Below are 24586 nucleotides of genomic sequence, written 5' to 3' on the forward strand. Positions count from 1 at the left end.
CTGGAGTCTGCTCTGCAGCAGGAGAGGCCACTGCAGTGAGAGGCCCGTGCACCGCAGTGGGGAGTGGTCCCCGCTCACTGCAACTAGAGAAAAGACCGAATGCAGCAGCAGGGACCCAAGGCAGCCAAAAATAAATAAATAAATAAATTTATAAAAAGAAAAAGAAAAAGACTTACCTGAATCAGAACTCAGGAAATGTGATAAGATATGGGATGCCTTTATGGTCTCTCACTGCTTTTTGATTGTTTTTGTTTCCCATACATAATACTGTAGACAGTTCATTACATTTACTAGCACGCTTTCTATGTCTAAGTTCAAAAGATTTATCAGAGCTGGAATTCCATTCTAAAAATAAACAAAAAGATTTAATTATAATTGAATTTATTTAATATGTATGCTATCTTTATTTAGAAACACAAGTCTATAATCTTTCTTGCTATAAATATCTGCTTATTTAGGAGAGAACAACTGCCCATAAACAAACGTGCCTACGGATATGGCACATTAAATGACAGTTATTACAACTTTGAGCATATCTTATGCTTCAATATTAAGGAAAGTATTCTATAAATATATTTCCTGCCTCCCTCCCTCCCTCTTCTTCCTTCCTTCCTTCCTTTCTTTCTTTGCTGTACCACATGGCATGTGGGATCTTTGTTCCCCGACCAGGGATCAAACCCATGCCCCCTGCATTGGAAGTGCAGAGTCTTAACCACTGGACCGCCAGGGAAGTCTCTATAAATATATTTTCAAATAGTCTCCTCTATACCAAAATAATTTGAGGCTGCAAGTTCACTGTAACATTTAAGTATCTAAAAGTGAAACAACTAAGTAATACCAATTGAATACAGTGCCCATTTGGAAATATTTGCTATTGTATACATTGCACTTGTAATTGGTAATTATATTTATGCAACACAAAATATTATTTTTAAATGTTAACATAGTTTCTTAATTTTAAGTGGAGTAAAGATGGCATTTCTCCTACTAACAGAATTAATGAAAGGATATTAAAGAAGATAAGAAACAGAAATGTAATGTCATTTTCAATAAAGCTAGGAGACATCAGTAATGTTGAACCATAATAAATGTTTATGAGTAGCCAACAGGGATACGCGAGATCTCCCATGGCCACTGGCTACAGGAATTACTGGCAGAACACAGTTTTCCAAAGTAAGTGGCTCTACCTTAAGGGCAGGAAAACATACACATACACACACAACACACACTTCCCTGTCTGGAACAATAGGAATGGGTATGGAGGATGGCAGCAGGATCTTTCCTGGACCAATTTGTCCTAAAGTTTCAAAAATTAAGGAGGGCAAGGACGAATAAAGAATGATACCAATAAGAGGTTTGGAAAAAGTAGTCTTATTGGTGAGATAAAAAAGGAAGAGATTAGACTTTTGCATTGTGGAGGAAATAGAATCCACATTACGAGTACTATGCAACAGTCTCTGTTGGCTAAGGGAAAGTGAAGCTGAAAGGACCCATGCATAAAACCCTGTAGCATATGTCATATTCTTGCTAGCCTAGAACATGGATCTGGGCCCTTTCTCACATGTATTTCCTGCAAATATCTAGACCAGAAAGAACTTATCTAATTCAAAGTGAGTAATGTTCAAAAAGGAAGTAGAACAGGATCTGTCCAAATATATTATAAGACAAAAAATAGGGAAAACTTATGACAGATAAAGAATGCTTTTAAGAAAAATATGCCACAAAGTAGATGAAAAACTTTAACTGAAAATGGTATATTGTTACCAATGAAAAAAATTAATTAGGCAATCACCTCTATAAAACAAGGGTGCATAGGAGAGACATCAGTGCTCAGGGAAGATTTTCTGAGACAGGGAGAGGTGAAACAAGAGCTGAAAAAGCTCAGGAAAGATGTGGAAAAATATAAAAGCCAAACTTTAATCTACACAAAAATAAACAAGGCCAGAAAACATAGCAAGAGACAAGGAGGATAGGATTGAGGGGGAAAAAATGAAATAAAACAGTGAGTGGAAAAGGACTAGAGAGAAAATGATAGCTGTATAAAACTGGAAAAGGTGATATAATACACAAATAATTGGTCTTCCCAAAGAGAAGTGGTTAGTTAATTCAGTGATCAATAAATTCAACAGTCAACTTTTGACTTTCATCTTACAACAGCCTTTGACACTATTGATATTCTTCTCCTCTTTGAACACGTTCCCCATTTGGCTGATAGGACAACAGATTCCTCAGGTTTCCTCCTACCTCGGTGGCCATTCTTTCTTAGTCTCCTTTGAGGTCCCTCCAGATCTTTCAGCTTTCCCACAGCTCCTGGTGACTCAACTTTCAGAAAAATAATACAGAATATAACTATTTCTCACCATTTCCACTATTACCACCCTGGTTCAAGACACCACTGTCTGTCACCTGGATTACCAAAATAGCTTCTTAATTAGTCTTGCTGCATCCACCCTTGCCCACCTGTTTCAACACAGAAGGTAGAGTGATATAAATCTCTTCATGGAACTTCCCAGAACAAAATTATTCAATGGCTTAACATACTCACAGTAAAAGCCAGGGTGTCTAACAATTATCCACATGGCCCTACATGATGTTGTCCACCATTATCCAGCTAAGAGTGTCTCCTATTTCTCTTTCTTCAGCTACTTTTGCTTACTTGCTATTCCTTGAATATGCCAGGCATACTATCACTTCATTTACTCTGCATTTGTTTCCTCTGCCTAGAATGCTCTTCCCAACAGAAAAACATGGCACACCTCCTCATCTATCTTAGGTTTGTACTCAAAGGCCAACTTCTTTTTTTAAATTTATTTTATTGAAGTATAGTTGATTTACAATGTTTTGTTAATTTCTGCTGTCTAGCACAGTGATTCAGTTACACACACACACACACACACACATATATACATTCTTTTTTTGTATTCTTTTCCATTATAGTTTATCACAGGATATTGAATATAGTTCCCTGTGCTATACAGTAGGACCTTGTTATTTATCCATTCTATATATAATAGTTTACATCTGCTAATCCCAACCTCCCAATGTATCCCTCCCCCACCCCTCTCCCCCTTTCAAATGCCAGCTTCTTAGTGAAGTATTTTTTACCAAGCTCCCCTCTTCCCTTTCCCTGCTTTATTTTCCTCCTTAACATCTATTCTCATCGAATATACTATATTTGGTTTATTTTCTTTATTGTCTTGTTATCCCCAACTGGAATAAAAACTCCATGAAGGCTGGGATTTTGTCTGTTTTATTCACTGCTATAACCCTAACATCTAGAAGTGTATTTCCATATAATAAACTCTCAAAAAGTACTTGTTTATGAATTTACTGAAAGAATAATACAGAAAAAATATTTAAAGACATGAATTCAAGAAAACATTTTGAAAATAAAAGAAGATGAATGTACATGTTGAAAAGTCAAACCAAGCCCCAGGAAAAATAGGTAACTAACACTGATGTGTAAGTCCTGGAATTTAAAGATAAAGAAAAAAAAGGAAGAAAACCCTGCTCATACAGTAGAAGATTTTTAAAAAAACAAAAATAATAACAAAATATGCCAAAACTAAGATTAAACATCACATCAATAAATGTAAATGAGCTATATTCAATAAAAAGTGAATGACAAAGCAAACCTAAATATACTGCATACAAGGGACACATTTATCCTAACTGGGTGATCAGAATCACTGGAGAGGTCTAAAGTGAGGTCTAAATGAATAAGACTAACTGACTAACTCTAGTTGTGGGTCTGGGGGGAGGGGAAAATTTCTAATATATTTTCCAAATGATTGATAACAAAACAACCAGCAAGAAGTAAAATGACTCCAAAAAGTTAAAAAGAAAAGGATAAGCAAAGCCAAATTAAACATGAGAGCACAAAAGAAAACAAAGATCACAAATCTAATTTTGGACAACATAGAATTTGGGGCAAAAGTACTGAACTTGACAAAAAGGGTATATTTTATAATGCTAAATGACTCAGTCCATAATGAAGAAGCATCACCTGACAAAAACTATAAAAATAACCTTATTTATAAATATCTTTAAAAGATCTTATATAAAATATTAATAGACATAATAAGGTGGGTTTTATTTGAAAAAATACAGCATGGCAAAGATTGCTTGGTGTTCACAAAAAAAAAATTTTTTTTTTTCTTCTAATTCTTTCTGGTACACAAATAGACTACATTTACCAGCCAGAACAGAAATAGCCAAGATGGTAGTACTTCTTTTAATATCTTCTCATAAACAACAAGAAGCAACCACATCCCCCAGAGCTAAATAAGCAGTTGGCCTGTCTTCCATGTTGTCCCAGGTGATAGTTTTACCAGATAATTTTGTTGAGAAACAATTTTCCCTTGGTCTCTTGAACTCCTACCAGTATTGGGAGTGTATCAAGATTGTAACAGCTCTTTTACCTGGGCCATTTTTCAGGATTTTTATGTAGCTATCATTTTTTTTTTTTTGACTGAGAAATAAATCTTCATTTGTTTTTAGCATTGATATTTGGGAGATATTACCACAATATCATCTAGGCTATCCTAGCTGATACTACCTCCTTACGTAACATAAACTCCTCCCCAGACCTTGCCAAACTGGAGCTAGCAAGATTTTATGTGTCTCTTCCTCGAATTACTGTTCGCTTCATTTGCCTGTGGTTTTTCTCATTATAATGCCATTACCCCATGATGTGGGCCCTAGAAGTGGTACATGTGCAAGTACAACTTTTACTCATATCCTAATGCTGTTTATCACTTACTGGATCTTGGCTCATCCTGCTATCATTCTTGAAAGGTGTGGTAACGTCTACCGCCAGGCAAAGAATAGGCTTGCTTACTGGTTGCTACCAAAGTGATAGGTTTCTTAAGCTCAACGTTCCTCAGATTTGACACAAACCCAATGTGCGGGTATGATCTACCTGGGCCCACTCTGTTGCCTTGTGAGACTTCGGGATAGGGAAAACAGACAACCCTTTGCTGTGCTTGCTCTGGTACTATCTTGCTCTTGTTTAATTTCGGCACTCGTGGGATTGTGGCAGGTTTGCTCTTTTGCCATCCTCATTAAGATTGGAGCTCTTCCCTGAGAGTTTATGAGGGCCACTGCATAATGAAATGGGTATGTATCTTTCTAGCTTCTATATGAAAGAATTAGTCAGTCAAAATGATGTTCTATGAAAAGAGCTTACATGTTTGGCAATAACATCCTTGTTTTCAAGTTGAGCAATATCATATAGAATGACAGCACACCGAGAGTGTAGTTCAGGTTCATCAGAAACCAGTAGGTTGATCAAAGCTGGAACGGCTCCTGCTTCTACTAGAGCATGCACTATCTTTGCATGGGTTGAGATATTACTCAATAACCCAACTGTTTTGCACTGTAATTTTATTTTGGAACCTTTTAATAGATTGATTAAGGCAGGAATGGTGCCTGCAATGAAAAGATCAAGAAAAAGCATGAATTGTTTGTAACTATTTGTAGTCAATTTATCATGATAAGATTTAAATAATGTTTATGGGCATTGCCATATAAACAGTTAGCAAATAATTCTATAAAATATTTATAAAATTATCATTTGAAACTACACAAGTGTACTTTTCTGTCTTTTCTATAGTGTAGGCGGCTCTCATTGTTTACACATTTGATTTTCACATAGCACACAATCATATATTTCATATTGGTGATAGTAAGCCACCTCTGAAACATTGAATTTTGGCTTAAGATCATTGATAAATAAATTATTTGAGCTACCATATGGTAGAGTTCAGTTTTGGTTACTGCATCAACTTTGTGTGGCAGTTGTTTGTGTAATTATTTGAGCATTTTATTATGTTTTACCCATATTTTATACAATCAACTGAAAAATGAAAAGTGCTGAATCTAGTATAAAGCAGTCTTAGCCTCATTAATTACAGTTGGTTCAAAGATGGAAATCATTGGGCGTGGTGAAAATAGAAAGTATGGCTTCAGTTGGATGCTTGTTACTTTAGTTCAATGTGAAGGAAAAACATTAAAGAGCACACATGACATGCTGGAAATATCATGGGTATAATTAGGGATGTATATATGTATTTAGCTACCTTAAATGAAACCTCCATCATGACTTGTTTATCTGTGGTTCACTTTTTTTGGACAAAGAGCTTTTTGTACATGGTTTTAGGAACATATTAGCGGACTACCTACAATAAATTTTTCATTCATTCAACAAATATTTATGAAGCATCTCATTTGTGCCCAACATTCACATTAGAGTAATGGCTACCATAATGGACAGTGCAGATAGAATATTTCCATCATTTCAGAAAGTTATAATGGGAAGTGCTATTCTCAAAACAATCCTGTGAGGTAGTAACTATTTTATTAATGAGGAAATTAGGCATAAAGAAAGTAAGCAATTAGCCTAAGTTCTAAATGTAGAGCTAGTTACAAACCCAAGCCTGACATTGCAACTGCTATTTTTACAAATAAAGTGTACAAATACAGAATAGGGATAATTTTTAAGTGAAAGTAAACATAAGGATAGTATGATGCAGTAATTTAATATAATTTTTAAGTTTGCAAACTTTTAGAGAAATGAGATTTATATAGTTTTTTGATACTGTGCAGCTTCCACTTGGAATATAAAATATAAGGTTTACAGGTAAAGGAAATGATCTTAGAAAAATAGAAAGTTAAAATCAACTAAAAAGTTTTCTCCATAATTAAAAATACATTTTAAAGTGATTGAATAAATCTCTACATAAAATAGCATAAGCAAAAGATAGTTAATAGATTTTACATCACCTGCATCCAAAATACATTTCCAGTATTCATCATTTGCTAAGCAGATTACTTCTAAAGACATGACAGCCATCATCCTTCGTTTATAGCTTTCGCACTGCAACATTTCTGGTAAGTTTTCAACAGAAAAGTACACATTGTAATTTCATAAGAGGTAATGGAATGATTGATTCTGTTTCTGTACAGGCCAAGTGAAGCCATGAGTTGAGATCACCAACATCACCACCAACTGCATTCATTAAATTCCCCTCTGTGCCTGTGAGGTGCTTAAACGGATTGAACACCCATGTTCTTTGAAGTTTATAATCTATATAATTAGTATTAAAAAACTCTGAAATTTTTTATCTTTGGTCTGAATGACTTAGATTGGCTGGCCACAAGGCTCAAATTCGCTTGGAAAACAGTATACTTCTCTCTTGCCTGATATCAGTCGTTGAATAAAATTTGAGTATGGGTTTTCAAGGACAGCAAAGTAAACTACATTACTGTCAATAAAACTTTAATATCCATTAAAGCTTTATACATTTCCTGAGTATGAAGAAGATACTTTTAAAAAATCTTGAATGAACTTATACTCCAGACAGGAAATACTACAAATATACATGATTCTAAACAATATCTCTGGCTCAAGCAAAACCACATAGAAATATCTTTGCTCATCTCTTTTTACCCAGCCCCTATAACAACAAATCTTGTCCTGACTCCTACCTAGCTGGTTCACTCCATGGTACTCTCTTTTAAAATTCAGCTTCCACTCCAAGAGCTAATCCCAGGGAGTTCTAATAAACTCTAATTCTTCTTTTACTCATAGTGTAAATGGGTAGTGTGAGGAGAAAGAGCTATTATACGGCACGAAGCAAAGAAGCAGTGGCCAGACGCTCATGGTTACGGTTGTGTTCATGTCATTATCAGGACTTCCCAACAATCGCTGTAGGAAGGAGTGGCTGTCAAGAATTTTTTGTGCCATGAGGCTATTACCGTTAGGGGCTAGAAGGTCCTACCACTGCATTTCAAATGTGTTAGCCTTTATCAAAAGCAGCAGGATACTCTTCTTAGTTACCTCTCAAAAGACAAAGATATAATGATGTATATGCATACAAATAAACACTGAAAACCCCATCCAGTATCTCTTGGGCTGATATACTTGGAATGTGTTCCCAGCACCCAGTAAATTCCAAAATCAGGTATTGAGCCAGTTTTGAAGCCAGTTACTCAGACTTTGTGCATCAGTAGGTTGAAAATCTTAAATATTTATTTATCTTATCCCATCCTAAAACGAGTTGTTGGGAGAAATGTCAGTTCTCATTCTCCAAGTTGTTTAATTTTTCCTTTAATTTTAATTTTATTAAAGTAACATATGCTCATGATTCAGAGTTAAATGTTACTAAAAAGCCTACAGCAAAATATAACGGTTCTTTACCCCACCCTCTCCACTTTTCTCTCTCCAGATAGTACCACTTTGGACTCTTTCCCTGTACCTTCTGTGATTTACATATCTCCACATTTCTAAATATTTATACACACTGTTACCTTTGGCTATATCAATTCTAGACATCATTGACTGACTTCATGTCATGATAAATGGGAAACTAGCTCTTTCAACACTGCTCTGCCATTTCCTCTGCTCCCCCCTTCCCTATATTTATAGTTTTTCGTTAAATGAAAATTCAACACTTACATTACAATGCCTATACAGATATTATTCACAGCTAAGTACTGCAGTGTACTACCTTGTGTCTCCTTACTTTTGCTTTTTCCTGGAGGTAATAATTTCCTCATTTTATTTCATCTGCTTAGTTTTCTTTGTACCTGTTGGTCATTCCTCCCACACTTTCCTTTTGGTCTGGGTACACGGTTTCCATTCTGGGACTTCCCTTTGCTGTCATCTTTGAAATTCCCTTTGCTTTTCTCTTGGGTCAGATTCCCAGTTTCCTGTTAGTTGGGGAGAATTCCCGCTTTAGATCTTTAGGTCTTTCCTGCTTAGCCTCTGCAGAGAGCACTCCTGACTGGCACCGCCAGTTCTCCAGCCAGTCTATTGGGGATTTATGGTGTGAATCTGAGACGTTCTCAGCTTTCCCAGAGTTGGCTTGGAATGATTTCTCTGGTCTGCTAGGTCCTAAGATTTGCCTGTCTGTTTTCAATATTTTATTGCTTTTTCCTGTTTTCTCTTCAATGCTTGTTTCCTGCTATTTAATCTCCACGTAATTTTAGTAGGGTCTTGAGAGGGAGTAAAATTAGATGTGTACATTCAGTTGGCCAGTAACTCTTACCTTTATTTCTGGCTAGATTGAATATAAATTGGGGGAAAAAACCTCAAATAGAATTTTTCACAAAACATTATCAAAATATGAGGAAAGATGGTGCTGAATCAGTCTCTAAAATTAGGAGGTGAGGAATGAATTGGAAGGAATCTTATATTTTCCACTCAAACTTTATTTCCTACCTCTTTTTCTTTTTCTTTTTTTATGGAGTTGAGGATGGCTGGACTTTTGGAGAAAGTTGGAAAATAAAAATAAATATAATTGTGTGAAATATCATCTGGGTTATTATTCTTTTATTTTAATTTAGAAATAAAACTACTTTTACACACACAAAAATAGTCCAGTATTATTTGTATTTCTGATTTTAACTCAAAATATGATGAATGCTTTACTTTGTTTTATTTCAGAATAAGTACCAATAATTAAACTGAATAATGATCAGAACATTTATTTATAAAGAGATTATGTGTTCTATACTCACCTACCAAAGTTTTCCAAACTGGGAGTTCAGGAATATTTAACTCTATTACATGCTTGAGAACCTCCGTGTGAAAGGTTAGCACTGCTAAATGAATTATATTATTTCCTTTAATATCTGTTTTTCTCCAGTTAGCTCCAAGAGAAAGTAGGTACTGAATAGTGTCCAGTGCTCCCGAAGTGGCAGCAAGTAACAGTGGAGTACACTGATTCCTAAAAATCAAGGAATATGTCATAATAATTGAGCACACACATAGTGTCAAATTTACTTCTTGTAAAACTATCAAAATGGCTGTTGGAGGAAGTCTGATTTATACATCATCTTCTCTTCCTTACATAGTGTTGTTCTGTATATTCCACATGTCAGTAGATTTGCCTCCCTTGCCTTGGCTACCCCTACCCTCCCTCCCAACTTGATTATCATGCATTACAATTTGTTTGGAAGTTGATAATGTACAGAGTTCTTAGACTATACTATCTCATTGGCTCCCTACAATTCTATGAGTGAAGGAAAAAGCAAGGCAAGTATTATCAGCCCATTTTACAAATGATGAAACTGAGGCTCAGGTAGTGCTCCAGCCCATTTCTTTTTTTTTTATTATTAATTTTTAACATCTTTATTGAAGTATAATTGCTTTACAATGGTGTGTTAGTTTCTGCTTTATAACTTAGTGAATCAGCTATACATTTACATATATCCCCATATCTCCTCCCTCTTGCATCTCCCTCCCACCCTCCCTACCCCACCCCTCTAGGTGGTCACAAAGCACCAAGCTGATCTCCCTGTGCTATGCAGCTGCTAACCCATTCTTTACAATTCATGTCCACTTCTCAAATCCCAGCTTCCTCAGTGTGGGCAGAAACTAACAGTTTTTCTCAAAAACCCACTATCTGCTTTTTAGATGGTGAAGAGTTTTTGGTTGGGCACATGGCAGTCCAGCCAAATGCTACATTTCCTACCTCCTCGTATAGGTAGGTATGGCCACATGACTGAGTTTGGCCTGTGTGATGTTAGTAGAAGTTACCTGGGCAATTCCCTAAAGAGAAATGGAGTGTGCCATTACTTTTCCTCTCTCTTTCTTCTCATGGCTAGAATGCAGGCATAATAATGAAAGCAGGAGTCGCCATTTTGTACCAGGATATGGAAACCACATGTGAAGAAGCAACAAGAGGACGTCTGGGTCTCTCATATTGCCAAGCCATTGCGCCAGCCCTCGACCACCAACCCAGACTTCATGAAAAAGAACTACGTTTATCTTTTTTAAACTACAGATATTTGGGGCTAGCTTTGTCACGGCAACTTCAACTGTATCTTAACTAACAGGTCTACTGACAAGCAATGTGACCTTAAGCAACTTGGGTTACTTTCTTGTCGGTAAAATTATGAGAGTAACAAAAATCAGCTGACAGTTTTGGTGTAAGGGATGAATAAGGTGCTTATTAGCACAGTCTTCATACATAGTCCCCCTGCCTTTTTTCACCATATCACATTGCCTCAAACATTACTTTTTTTTTTATCCCTATACCCATGCCTTCTTCTCTTCATGAAGCCCCTTTCTCTTGCTGCCTGTCCTTGAACCCTCACCAATATCCAGCTGGCCCCAAGCTTCTCCTCTTTTTCCTGGGCCCAGGGGAAACTCATCCTTTATGAGTAAACATCTCTTCATTTTCTCCCTTTTCTACTCTAACAAGAGTGTTCTTCTGTTCCTGTCTTTCGCCTACTCAGTGGTAGGAATAAAGATAACTTCGACTTCTAACACCATCACTCTGATATTCCTCACTTGAAAAATATGTTAGCAAGTTATATTATGGCCCTTTCCAGTTCCACACTGCCACTGCCCCATGCCAGCTGGGTCCTCTTCCGCCAGCCTAGCTCATGTATTGGCTGCCTCGCCAACATGCCTCCTCCTATTCAGCACCCATGCTAACTACCATCTGTGTCCTGACCTCTCAGGTCCTTGGCATACCTTCATTTGTGCTCCACATTCATACGCACCAGCCTGGTCACACTCCTCATTGGCTCCACATAGATCTCAACCTTGGTAATTGTCTTCTCTACGAATCCTTTGCGCCTTCCTTACGTTCACAGATAGCTTCTTACTTCTACCTCTGATTTTCAATTGTTTGACCTTTTACAATCCACCCAGTCTTTTAGCTCCCTTCTGCTCAAAGACACATTGTCAAAATATGACAGAACTAGGAACTGAACTCAGGTCTCCACATTCCATGGCTCTTTCCAGAATCCATTTGCCAGACAATCTATTAGCCAGAGACCCTGGTTTCCCGAAAGCTTTTCCACACACATCTCTGCCCCAACCTAGGGAGGATTTATTTCTACACTGAATAATAATCGACAAGTTATTTGAAGACCCAAAAATATCTGAAACTATGCCTAAACCAAAATAATAACCTGGTATCTAGATTACTAGCCAAGAATGTATCCTCAGGAGAAGCTTTACCTCCACCCTAAAGGTTGCTAAATTGTGAAACAGAACACCGTTTGGAATGTTTCCCTATTGCAAAGCTCTTTTCTTTTTTTTAATGTCTTTCTATTCTGGATACCACTAGATATTTCTCTTACTGTCCACGGTCTATCCACCTTGGTCTGGAGCCCTCAGGCTGCTTCCTGGTTGTATAAGGTCCAATTTAGAACAACTTTCTCCTTCCTTGTCTCATGCTTCTTCCAGGACACTAAGTATCAGTAGTTAACCTGATAAACTAATCTGTAGAACCACACCTTTGGGAAAAGGTTAGGAAAAACTTCCTAGGGCTTCCCTGGAAGCCCTTATTCTTCCAGAAAATATGCATAGGTTAATAGAAGTTCCCATTTTTATAAATTCTAAAGATAAGTGGTAGGAGAAGACAGTGACCAGAAAGGACAGCAGAGTAAGCCCAACATAGCCTTTCAAATCAATCATAACAACCAGTCCTTTTAGTGTCAGTGTTTGGGGCAAGCCATGAATGCAGAAATTTATATTTTTACAAATGCTTAATAACTTACTCAGCTGTTGCCTCAGCTTCTAGTAAACTAGGATCCTTCCTACAGAGAACAATTATGATGCAGATATTGTCATAGAAAGCAGCAAAGTGAATTGGCATCCAGCCTCTTTTTTCAGAAAGTGTGTAATCAGCTTTGAAACAAAGTAGACAGATGGTTGTTTCTAATGAGCAAGCCTGTGCTGCCAGGTGTAGAGGTGTTGGACCTAGAATGGATGGACAATTACTTCAATGGTCAAAGAGCTAACATTTCTGAAAAACATGCCTTTTTAATGTCCGACCACAGAGCTTAGTCTTGTGATATAAAAGCTCCCAAGAAGATCACTAAAAGGATATACTTAGGCAACTCCATACTTCTTTATTTAACTCAGGATGTCTGACCATTAAAAATAAATACTTCTTTATAAGTTAAGAAGAATAAATAACACTGAAAATATTAAATATTTGAAAAATTAAGTCAATGTATGAGTCATAAAATAAACTATTTCTTGTTTATTTTCCATTTTATTCAAATGTTTTGTAGTAGGAGATAAGGTTCTTTAAAATTGAAAAAATATGCTCATAAAAGGCTTCTATGTCACTAAATCCAGTGGGTGTTTTTCAAGTCTCATCTTACTTCTCAAAAGTAAGTTGAACACTTCTTCCATTTTAAAAAGGTTTCTTCCCTTGGCTTTTGTGATATGAGACACTCTTATTTTTCTCCAATATCTCTGGATACTTATTTGCAGTCTCCTTTGGGACCTTTTCATTGTCCTGATATCTAAATGAACCTTAAGACTTTTATCTTCTCAATGGCTTCATTACGATCTATAAGTTGATGACCCCCAGGATTATGTCTCTAGGTCTGATTTCTTCCCCAAGCTCCAGATCTATCAATCATCTCATTAGGCATCTCCACACACCACTTCAAACTTATCATATTCAAAATTGAACTCCTATCTTTTCCTCCAGACCTGATCCTCTTTCATCGCTCCTTAATTTAGTGAAGGATATCATCATCCAGCCAGTTCTACAAACCAGACACCTGAAAGACTCCTCTCATTTCATCTTCATAACCAGTCCCCATCACCAAGTCTAAATATCTCTAGAACGTAATCTTTACTGCCATCACCACCCTACTTAAAGCCATAATCATCTCCAAACTGATATCCCCACCTTGTTCTTGCCCTTCCCAATCCACTTTTTCAAAATGTAAATCTGATCTTTTTACCTCCTTGTTTAAAACTCTTTAGTGACATCTTGAGGCCACCTGATCATTAGTACAGGAAAAGGATGCACTGGCTCCAACTTAACCTGAACCATCCCCCGTCTAAAAAGGAAAAGGAAGGAAAGAAGGAAGGAAGGAAGGAGGGAAGGAAGGAAGGAAGGAAGGAAGGAAAGAAAGAAAAAGAAAGAAAGAAAGAGAGAGAGAGAAAGAAAGAAAGAGAGAGAAAGAGAAAGAAAGAAAGAAAGAGAGAGAGAGAAAGAAAGGCAACATACACACCTTGTTCTCTTTATTTGGGCCTTCTTGTAGCTCCTCAAATGTAGGGTGATCGACCGTCCAGGAAAGTACTGGTCTATGCCTGTTGCCCCAGCATAATTATTAATACTGCCCTTCCATTTTCAAACTCCCTGATTTGGATGATGAATTATCCGGTCACCCTGGGCTATTTCTGCTGTCTGAAAGCTTCCTTCTCCCAAACAACACTTCTCTGATTGGGGTCTACCTAAGTCTTATTTATTCCTCAGCCAAAATGGTATTTCCTCAGTGAAGCACTGTTTTTCTGCCAACTCAGAAAATTCCAATGGCCTCCTGCCTGCCTTAGTAGTCTAAGCTCTATATCATAGCCTTTGATAATCTATAACATCTGACCCAAATCTATTTATTTAAAATTACTGCTTAGTCTTCCAGTTTCTGGTCTGGCATGTAAGGAGCTTAAAAGTCCCCAATCCATCCTAACAGCAAGTAAAAACTTGAACAAACTGAAAAATGAACAACTCTTCTCAGATCCATTAGAGAAGTGAGGTCATATGGCAAAAATGCTGCTCCCAAAACTAGAGAGATAGACAGGCAGATACAGAGAATCACAACTTACTGGAGCAGAAACCCAAGAGCAGAAACCTCTATAGGAACGAGTGGCAGAGTCAGAAAACCTGATGTGTAATTGACAAATTGCTGGTGGCTCAGTGTGGACAAGTCTGATAGTGAGAAACTCCAGGGGACCCAGTCATAAGGGGCCCCCATGCTTTAGAGAGTTTTATCTCCAGGAGCTCGACCAGGTCCTCACAGTTAATATTGAAGAAATACCCCCTTGTGCTTCCAGCAGGGGAAGGGGGAAAGGAACCATTTGGAAATACACCAAAGCATTCTATTTTTCTTAACAAGGCCAGTCGGTCCTCAGGAGAAACTATTTTACCAGAGCCTAACCTGCTGAGGTTTTATCGGAGCCTAACCTACCTGGGGGAAGGGAAGTACCCAATTACAGTCCCCTTCAGCCATCCTGATCCACCTAAGGGGCACGCAGGGACTGAGAAGCAAGTTGAAGTTCATGGTTCAGGAGCACAAGTTCCCCAAAAGACTGAGACCTAATCAGGACTACAGAACATTTTGGTTCATTTCAATCAATGAAACGCAATTAGCTCAGCAGGAGAAACATATCAAAATGAACTGAAGTTTGTTTGGTTTGGTTTGGTTGGTTGCCTGTTTTAAACAATACTAACCTCCCCACTGACCCTCTCCTTCTCTTCTCTACCTTCCTTCAAAAAATATTTCAGCACAACCCAGGGGCAGGAATACTATTCTTACACCCCGCTCTTACTCCTTTAAAGTGTGCTTAATAGAAATGCAGGATCTCGGCTCTCAGCCAGCCCTCTGAATCAGTCTGCATTTAACAAGATACCTGTGTGATTCCTACATACTTGAAAGTTTATCCAATAATAGTGGGATGAAATGTCTCCCCTTGACATATGCAATGTCTGATGATATTTTGGTTGTCACAGCTGGGGTAGGGGTTGCTACTGGCATTTAGTGGGTAGAGGCCACGGCTGCGACTAAACATTTTACGGTGCATAGGATAGCCCCTGCAGCAAAGACTTATCAAGCCCGAACGTCAGTAGTGCTGAGGCTGAGAAACACTGTCCTAGTCATGCTCGAATCAGGGAAGTCCTGGAGGGGTTTACGTAGTCTGAAGAAATTATTCTCGGGTAGAGAAAGAACCTTGGTCTAAAGAACAGATGCTCTAATGGGACCTGAAAGCCATTTTTCTCTTTTCCCTGAATTTTCCCTGAATTTCTGTAGTACATCACCGTATGTTAATAATGCCAGTGATTGTGAAATGCTACCCTGCATTCATCCATCATGCATTCACACAACAACTATTCCCAACTACCTATTAATGCCAGGCTTTCTCCTGGGCACTAGGATACTATGGCAGAGTAAACCAAATCCTTGCCCTTATGGACCTTATATTCAATTGAGCAAGCCACAATAAACAAATAAATAATATTATACAAGGTAGCCATAAGTAATATTTAGAAAAGAAAAAGGGAAAAAATAGAGCAATAATGCAGGAGGTATACTATTGTTACTCAATTGCAAATTCCTACAGGGTAGGTGGGCCTGTAGATAAGCTTCCTTTTCCCCCTCCAGGCCCACTCACCTCCCTCTAAGACCCTCCCTGCTCTCTGCCTCTGCAGATTTTGCAATCCCTGTCCTTTGGCTTCTTGTCAGTAACTACCAATGGGGAGCCCTGGCAGGAGACTGGAGAAGGAGGATGATGAGGTCAGCATACTTATCCTCTCTGGTCATCTCACGTTAGCTGTTCTTCCACCAGTGGAAGGTGGCTGGTTTGAATAACTATTGCCCTCCCCTTACAAAATTCAGGTCTTTGTAAATGGTTTCTTTAAAAATAAACCCTCCTTGAATTAGCTTATATAGAGTATGAAGGTATAGCCTTTTAGATATAGATATAGAAGGTGTATCCTTTAAATTTTTTTCTGTTTTCTTCATACACAGTACTTGGGTCAAGTCTCTCACCTCAGCAAGAATGGCTCATTCCTCAGACCTCATAGATTGTTAATGTCACTAGATGGTAGCATATCTAAATAATATTAACTGCTCTTTTTTTAGGCATAAAACCCACGTTGGGGCCTGATTTTACAAAAATAAGTAGAGATAATTTGCAAATTCCACGGTTAAAAAAAAGAGAACCATCCCCCAAAACTTAAGAAAAAGATGAATAAATAATCATGGGTAGAAAAAAATGTATACTTCAAAATGTATATAAAAATCATTTTGTGTTATTCTCATGTGACAGCATTTTGAAGATTATATACTACAAGAAAAGTTTTAACATATAAACTTTTAAAAATACACCAAGTATTTTACTTATGTCTTACCATTTCTTTCTTTTTTCATGTCTAGTTTTGATGACTCTGTTTTAAAAGGGAATACACATAGAAGTATGATTATTAGTATGCAAAAGGTTTCCTAAATTAGTAAACACTGACTCATATGAAGGAGAACAAAATGACTATGTTGAGATGCAGGTGACAGGATTACACCGAGCAGAACTGAGTGTAATTTTGGGCCAAGTCATCTGGGTGTGGGCACGCGTCTGACATTGCATCAGAGCAGACCCAGAAACGCTGCCTCGCTCGTGGCTGGCCAAAACTCACGGGGGCAGTTTTGTGTTGGTTAAGTAATAACACATAGATATTTTCCGTACTTGAAACTCTACTCAGTTCTCAGCAAATGGAAATCTATATAGTCACAGGATGAATGAGACACTTTAATTACCAATGTTTTTTTTACACCAAAAACACTTAAAATAAAACACATCTTTAAATAACAGGCCACCCATTGCATTTTGACTGAATTTTGCTCTATTTTAACTAAGTTCATGTGTATTGAATATTTTAATTAAGTAATAGAAGCATCTTAATACCAAAACATTTTAATTATACTGATAGAGTATGAAATTTATCAGTAGTCAATAGGATTAAAGCAGCACATTTTGTTTTGGTGTGAAACTGTAACACAGCCTCTTAAGGCAGCAAGTTAAAATGTAAAATTGCCATTTCTTATTGCCAATGTTATTGCATCAGCTATTCCCAACATTTTATTTCCCTCTTCAGTTGTCGAGGGCTTCCACTTTATTTTCAATTTTACTATTTTTATACTGGTTAAATTTATTCCAATGAACATATAAATATGTATGTATATCTACAATAATAATCAAGAAAATTTGCTTTTTAAAGTTTAAACCAGGTTAGCCTTAAAGGGGTCATTAATCCTAAAATTATGATTATAGAGGAATTTTTTGTTATTAAATATGTTTATATAGTATGAAGAAACTATTACCTGGTTAAGAGCCTGGGATAAGAAATGGATGTTCTGCTGGGATCTCTATTTATCTCCCTTTTCTCAGAATTTCTATGGTACATCACTGTATATTAATTATGTCAGTGATTATCAAAGGCTACCCTGAATTCATCCATCATGCCATTCATTCAACAAATATTTCTCAAGCACCTACCAATGCCAGGTTTTCTTCTGGGCACTAGGATACCATGGCAAACAAACTAAACCAAATCCTTGCCCTTCATGGAGCTTATATTCAAATGAGGGAAACACAATAAATGAATAAATAATATTTACTACATAAGGGAGCAACAAGTGATACTTAGAGAACTAAAAGGAGCCTCTCTGAGATAAGTGAAACAAAAACCTCAACTCTGCTCTAGGTTCCAATACTAAATTTTAACCTTGTGCTAAAATCAACATGCATTCCTAATGCCAAATAGGGGTAAGTAAAAGAAAAACATTTTAAGATTTAAAAACTTTATGGTACCTTGGCTAAGTATAATAAAGCGTCTCTGGTTGACATTGAAGTTGGCATTGCACAGTTGACATATGATTGGAACTCTGTTGTGTAGAGCAGCTTGATGGAAAATAGCATAACCTGCCTCATCTGAAACATTGATTGTCGAACTTGAAGTTTTACGGCTAAATGTATGGAAAACAGCAGATAATCCTCTTTCAACAGCAGACTTCATACCAAATGGGATACTCTAAAATTATTAGGAAGGCCAGAATTAGTTTTTTCAAAATACACCTAAAGTTTAGTTAAAGGACGAAAAGTACAATGAAATATATTAATATAATCACATGATTGGTGTGCAATTACAGTAGAATTTTCACAAGATCCGTGGGCAAGGAAGTTGTTAGAGCTATAAAGAAACATTGAGAACTTAAAAAAATATTTTGGGGAAGTTTTTTTTTCCCATCCTTTTTTTAAGGGAGAAGTTGTAGATCTTTCTTCTCTGGAGACAATTAAAACAAGGAAACAAATATCCTTCTGAAATATTTAAAAGCAAATGGACATCGAATTCCTCTCTGATTTAAGAACAATCTAATTTAGAAGTCTAGAGACTTGAAATATATAGCTATAGGAATACAGTTTGTCTTCTTTGCTCTATGTCTCAAAGTGGAGAGGTGAAAATGTTACACTCTTCTTTTAGATGTTCTGACTACTCAATTTTTTTTTTACATCTTTATTGGCGTATAATTGCTTTACAATAATATTTTAAAATTAACTAATAGTTTATCAAAGCTTAAAATTTGTGGACATTAAAACAAATAAATGGTAAGTAAATGCCAATGTATCCTTTGAAACTGGTGAGCTCACCAATTAATTTATCAGTTCCAAAAGCTGTCAGTCAAGGCATATTGAAGCAGATACAAAGATTTGATTCAGGATGCCAGGTTTGCTCCTTAGATTTAGTCCCCACAACTGAAGCCTGCCTCTGCAATTTACTAGCTGTGTGATTTGGGAAAGATCCTTAACTCGCCGCATGTCAAATGTCTCATTTGTAAAATAGGATTGATAACAATAGTACCAGTGTCTTGAAAGAATTTATAGTATTTGTATGCCTGACATACAAAATAAGCACTCAATAGATATTTAGCTGTTATTAAGATTAATCACTATTCCATTCATAAACAGGTTGTTTTGTAACCTGGCCAGAAGTTTGTAATCCAGAATTGTAGAGCTTTTCAGCTGCTAAAATGTGGAATCTTAATTGCATATTGAAGACTTTATTTAACCTATTATTTATCCCTATGATAAAAATTTGAGACATATACTTATTTATAATTTCTTACATTAAATTATGTGGTAATCACTGAAATACCTTGCATTTCATAGCTTTTTTGAAACCAAATTTTTTCTTAAATTGTTCATGTAATTGAGCATCTGTCAGTGGAAGTCTTTTCAGTCTCAGATTGTTCACTATTTCATTTATGGCTCCCCACCACTGTGTCTTATATAGTTGCTGATAGAAAGTTTCAAGTTCAAAACTGATCACATAGTAGCTATTAAAAAAAATAAAGAAAACAATTTAAGTCTTTCTGACTTGGAAGTTATTTGTTACTTTTTTTCTATGCTGGCAAAACTTTTTCTATAACAATTACAATTTTCTATAACAAATACAAAATATAGTTTAAAATGTACTTGATTGTAAGTATTTTTTTTCATGACATGGTTATCAACTGTTATTAATCAGGTCTTTTATAACAAGTATCTTCTCCATACTGGCCTTTTTAATTGACTCTGTCTTTCCTATACCACTGACTAGGGGCACTGCCTAAAAGTCACTGAAAGTCCTAACTCTGGTTGAAAGATTTCTAGGTTTACCTTCTAACCATCTGCTTAATCTCCTCTTACAAATTTACTTTTTAATTCCTTTAATCTAGTTATGTCTATATTTGCTTTCTCAAGAGTGTACCGTGAGTCTGATTTGGAATGATGTTTTGGGTAATGGCTGCTTGACTTTTACTCACTGCACAGTGGGCTAGGGAAACCCCAACACACCAGGTCCTTGAATCATAGGTAGGCAATAGGCCCAGTCCCCTCTCACTCTGGAATGAAACAATGACAACATCTTGAGTGGCTCTGTTCCCTGGGGTTGCTTATCATCACAGGTAAAAGAAAATGGTGGCCTTCCTCCACTTCTGCCACGAGTTACCTTTCCCCATTGCCAGATTTCAGTGGTGAGTGTCTCAGCTGCTGTCCCCACCTCTGCCAGTGGGAAGCCTCTTAATGTCACCTGGGTTTCTCCTCTAAAGGCAACTACTGATTGCTGTAAAAACAGTATTCTTGACAGTGGTAACCCCCTCCCATGGCTCTTCACTTTGCTGCTCAGGGACTATTAGTTCTCCTAAGGATGCTGAGAAGTTTTTTCCATTGTGCTAATTTCCAGGAAAGTGAGTCGGTGACTCTCTATGCTAAGGAAACTCCTTGCCCAGAGGCTGAGGTGGAATCACTGGGCCCCATGGATCAGTTAAAGGAAGATCTTAGGAAAACACTCTATTATGAACCGATCAGGGGCTAATACCCTCTCTTCTTTGACCTTTACTTCAATCCCAGTTTTCTGAATATAAAAGACCTCTGCATAGATGGAGACATATTTGAGGACCTGTTAGCATTTATTTGAGGCTGTCATTCTTCATATCCACCATCTTCTTCCCCCAAAGGAAACCAGACTACGAGAATATAAACTAAAGGCTTCTTTACCCACACCTCTCAAGTATAGTGCCAGGCCAGATGGTGGACTTGTCACTTTGTCCACCTTCATCAATGGGAACTTGCCTAACTTACTAGACTCCAGCCTCTGAAATTGAGAAGCAGGTATTCTGAATCCTACCCAGATTTGAAGGCTTTCAGATCATAGTGGTGATAGGCTAACGGGCCTTAAGGAGTTGTATGGATCAGACCCGGATACTTGATTTGCACTGGATGACTAAACTAAATTTCTGGAAGAAAACGGCTCACCTTTCCTTGGTATTATACACACTGATAAGAGTGGACACCATATACAGATACCCCAAGTCCCACAAGACTGTGTCCATAGATCTAGGCATGAGGGATTACACTAAGGATGTCCTTTGGTCTTTGGCTGGCCCAGCTCTACATCATCTTGCTCCAAGAGAAACCCAGTGTCAGAAACCTCTGTCTTTTCATGTACTTCTCCAGGGAGCTGGCTCTGGCTGTGGGAAATTGCTATGGAATCAGAAGCTGCTGACTACATTTGGAGCCCTGGTACTCAGTGATGTACTCCCAGATCACTGCCCAAGCGATGAAACAAACTTATGAATTTAACAAATACCAAGGGAAGGTAGGCTGATTTCTTTTAGAAATTTGGTCTAATCATCCAATACCAATCAAACATCCAAGATCAGCAGGGAGCTGTCTTACCCTAGAAACTGGAGAAGCAACTGGTGGTGAAGATCACCGTACCCTGAAAAAGTCTCTGACCTCAGAATTTTGTGACCCCACCCCCACTCCTGCAAAGTTGGATACACAACCTGTGCATTAGGCCAACACTGGCCCACACAGAGATGATTACTGGAAGCACAGAAAGCCCGGATGGCCAGCACTGTGAGTGAGCCCTCATCCAAGTACTGCATAGTGACACACCACTGTTCTTACTCAAAACTTAAAGTGTAGGCATCAGCAGGGGCTTTAGCGGAGTTTCACTTTTAAACAACTCCCTCCATAGTCTTCTGCCTGGGCATCTGCACGCAGCTTAGGGACTGCAGTAGGACCCTCTAACATCACACTTCCCGGACACGCCACCGTTACGTCAAGTTGATTTCTGACCTGCCTCCTAACATCCACAACAGCATCATGATGCTGGTATGCTCTCCCCCCCGTAGGACATTTTAGTATCAGTATCAAGTCATCTATTTGCTCCAATCATTATCATTTTAATAATTCATGAGTTATTCTACTTTCATGGACTGCCAAATCCTGGGTATCCGACTGTGGCTCCTATTTTTTTGATGCTGGTATGGTGGAAGAATACAACCTGAGCCAAAAATGAATCTAGGACTTAGATGTTTCCAAGCAGGGCAGGAAGGCCAGTGGAAATGATCCTATTTTCATTAGGAACCGGGAGCCTCCTAGGAAGTAAGTCATTCTGAGGAAAGAGAACATCACGATACATGAGCTCAGCCCAATAACAGTGCCCCTAAAAGCAAAGAAGAGGGGAGATTTTGAGATGGCATGTGTTCAATCATTCAGATTATTCTCTGGTCCAGGACCAACACAGAAAGAAGATCCCTACACAGAAAGAAACAACTGTAAGCAAAATGACTGAAAGAGCTGTTTTTTGCACCAAATTGTTAGGGGCTCAAGGCAGCACTTGTTTGAAGCCAATAAAATTGGGAAAGAAATTATCTTTATGTCATTGAATTGGCTTCAACACATCTCACATTTGATGCGTGCTATCTACCAGACATCAGGAGGAGTCAGTCCAGGGGTGAGGCCAGCTCTGTAACCAGGAGCAGCAGTGTCAGAGACAACAGTGACATCAGTATCGAGTTGCCTTCTTGGGGCTGTTGGGCTCTGGGGTTCCAGCAGTGGATCATTACAGGGAGCCCAGGCAGGAAAGGAGGAGACCGAAAATATGTCATAGTAGATGAGAGTGCTGACCCATGGGCATACAAGATTTCTAGAAATAATTCTGTGGGGGTAGATTTTATAGGGAACTGAAGGTTCACTGGTAATTGGCTCAGGAGCCAGGAAAATACTACTACTCCTCTTGTGGCTTTCACTTTTACTCCATGCTGGCTGGGTCTGGGAAACAAGCTTATGCTGGTTTTGAAAGTCTGAAAATTCAAATCCATCCGTCTACAATTCGCCAACACTGATAACCAAATGCTGTGCATTAGTCAGAAACTAGAAAAACAATTCCACTATGAGATCCCACTGCAGTGATATGACTGGATCCCTTACGGTGCAATGGCAGGGTGCTTACACCAACCATACTCCTTCACCCACAACAACCTCATCCAGCACAGCCTTCATTCCAGCTCTTTCCCTGCATTTCCAGGATCATTCATGTCCCGCTAGACACTAGAACCTGGGAGAATAAACCTCTGTTTAGAAGAGCCTCCAGCTTGGCAAGAACCGTACATGGAGTATGTCTACAGGTGCTAGGTCCCTCAGAGATTCCTCCTCCAGGGAGATGCACACCGACTGTCCATTCCAGAGGAGTGAGATCTACTTCTTAGTTCCCTTCAAAATCATGGAGGCCGTTAGCCACATGGTCTTTGACTTTAGCTCTAGTACCTTGTGTGCATCCAAGCAGTATTCAGTGGAAAGATCCACCTTTCATCTATTATCTGCTTCTCCCTCTACCTTATTCCTCTTATTTTCCTCACTGCCATGCATCTTGAAAGAAATTTATAATCTTTGTCTTTACTTCTTCACATCCCATGAACTCTCCCCGACTTTATCCTTCAACTTATTACACATAGCCTTCTATAACCACATCTTCTCTTATCAAGTCATTGTCAAATTTAGAGGGCTTTCTTCAGTCTTAAATCAACTTGGCCTTTTTCTCTCTTGAATTTGATGCTTTTAACTATTACCATATTTTAAAACTTCTCCCCATTTGGCTTCCATGCTATCATACTTTCTCGTTTCTCCTCTACCTCTATCATTCCTTCTCAGTCTCTTTTGCTCTCTCTGCTACTCCCCACCCCCCTTAAAGGTTTCTACTCTTCAGAGTTTCTGACATGGCCCTAGCCTCTCTACTACTTCCATGACTTTAAGAAATACAAAACAAACTCCAATATGCTTTAAAATCTCAAGTCTCTACCTCCAACTCAAATGTTTCCTCTGCATTCTATTTCCCTTATTTACAAATTTCAGTTTCCAAGCTGTAAAAATCCAAGAACATATATAAAAGAGCCTAAAAATACTGAGAGAAACATGGTGCTCTAAGAGATGACAGGCTTAACAAGACCCAGCCGAGGAAGAGGATTTAAAATCATATTCCTTACGGAAACAAAGGGGTGTGTGCTGAGTCCATTGCTTTTCAGTGGGCCCATAGGATTTGAGCCCCACCTCCATCCCCATTTAACCACTGTGTTCATTGTAAGAACAAATTATAATGTCTAAGGATTATTACACAGAATGTATCAAGGTGTATGAAGTAATAAATATAAGATTTAATACTTTGTAGAGTCTGTAGTCATTCACGGGGGTTATTATTGTTCTAGGATCTCCATCCTGAGGTTTTAA

General features: G+C 37.9%; 1 protein-coding gene across 1 annotated transcript in view; it reads right to left on the reverse strand.

Annotated features, from left to right (window-relative positions):
• The window catches only part of ANKAR (ankyrin and armadillo repeat containing), a 71510-nt gene that overhangs the window by 32159 nt on the left and 14765 nt on the right, over window positions 1-24586 (reverse strand). The window contains 10 exon segments of the mRNA XM_082397476.1: window positions 177-195; window positions 197-270; window positions 273-345; window positions 5189-5430; window positions 6784-6888; window positions 9523-9731; window positions 12520-12721; window positions 16893-16928; window positions 18347-18566; window positions 19689-19869. Coding sequence (XP_082253602.1) covers window positions 177-195; window positions 197-270; window positions 273-345; window positions 5189-5430; window positions 6784-6888; window positions 9523-9731; window positions 12520-12721; window positions 16893-16928; window positions 18347-18566; window positions 19689-19869 — 1361 coding nt within the window.

Source organism: Balaenoptera borealis, assembly GCF_965194805.1.
Source record: "Balaenoptera borealis genome assembly, chromosome: 6".
NCBI lineage: Eukaryota > Metazoa > Chordata > Mammalia > Artiodactyla > Balaenopteridae > Balaenoptera > Balaenoptera borealis.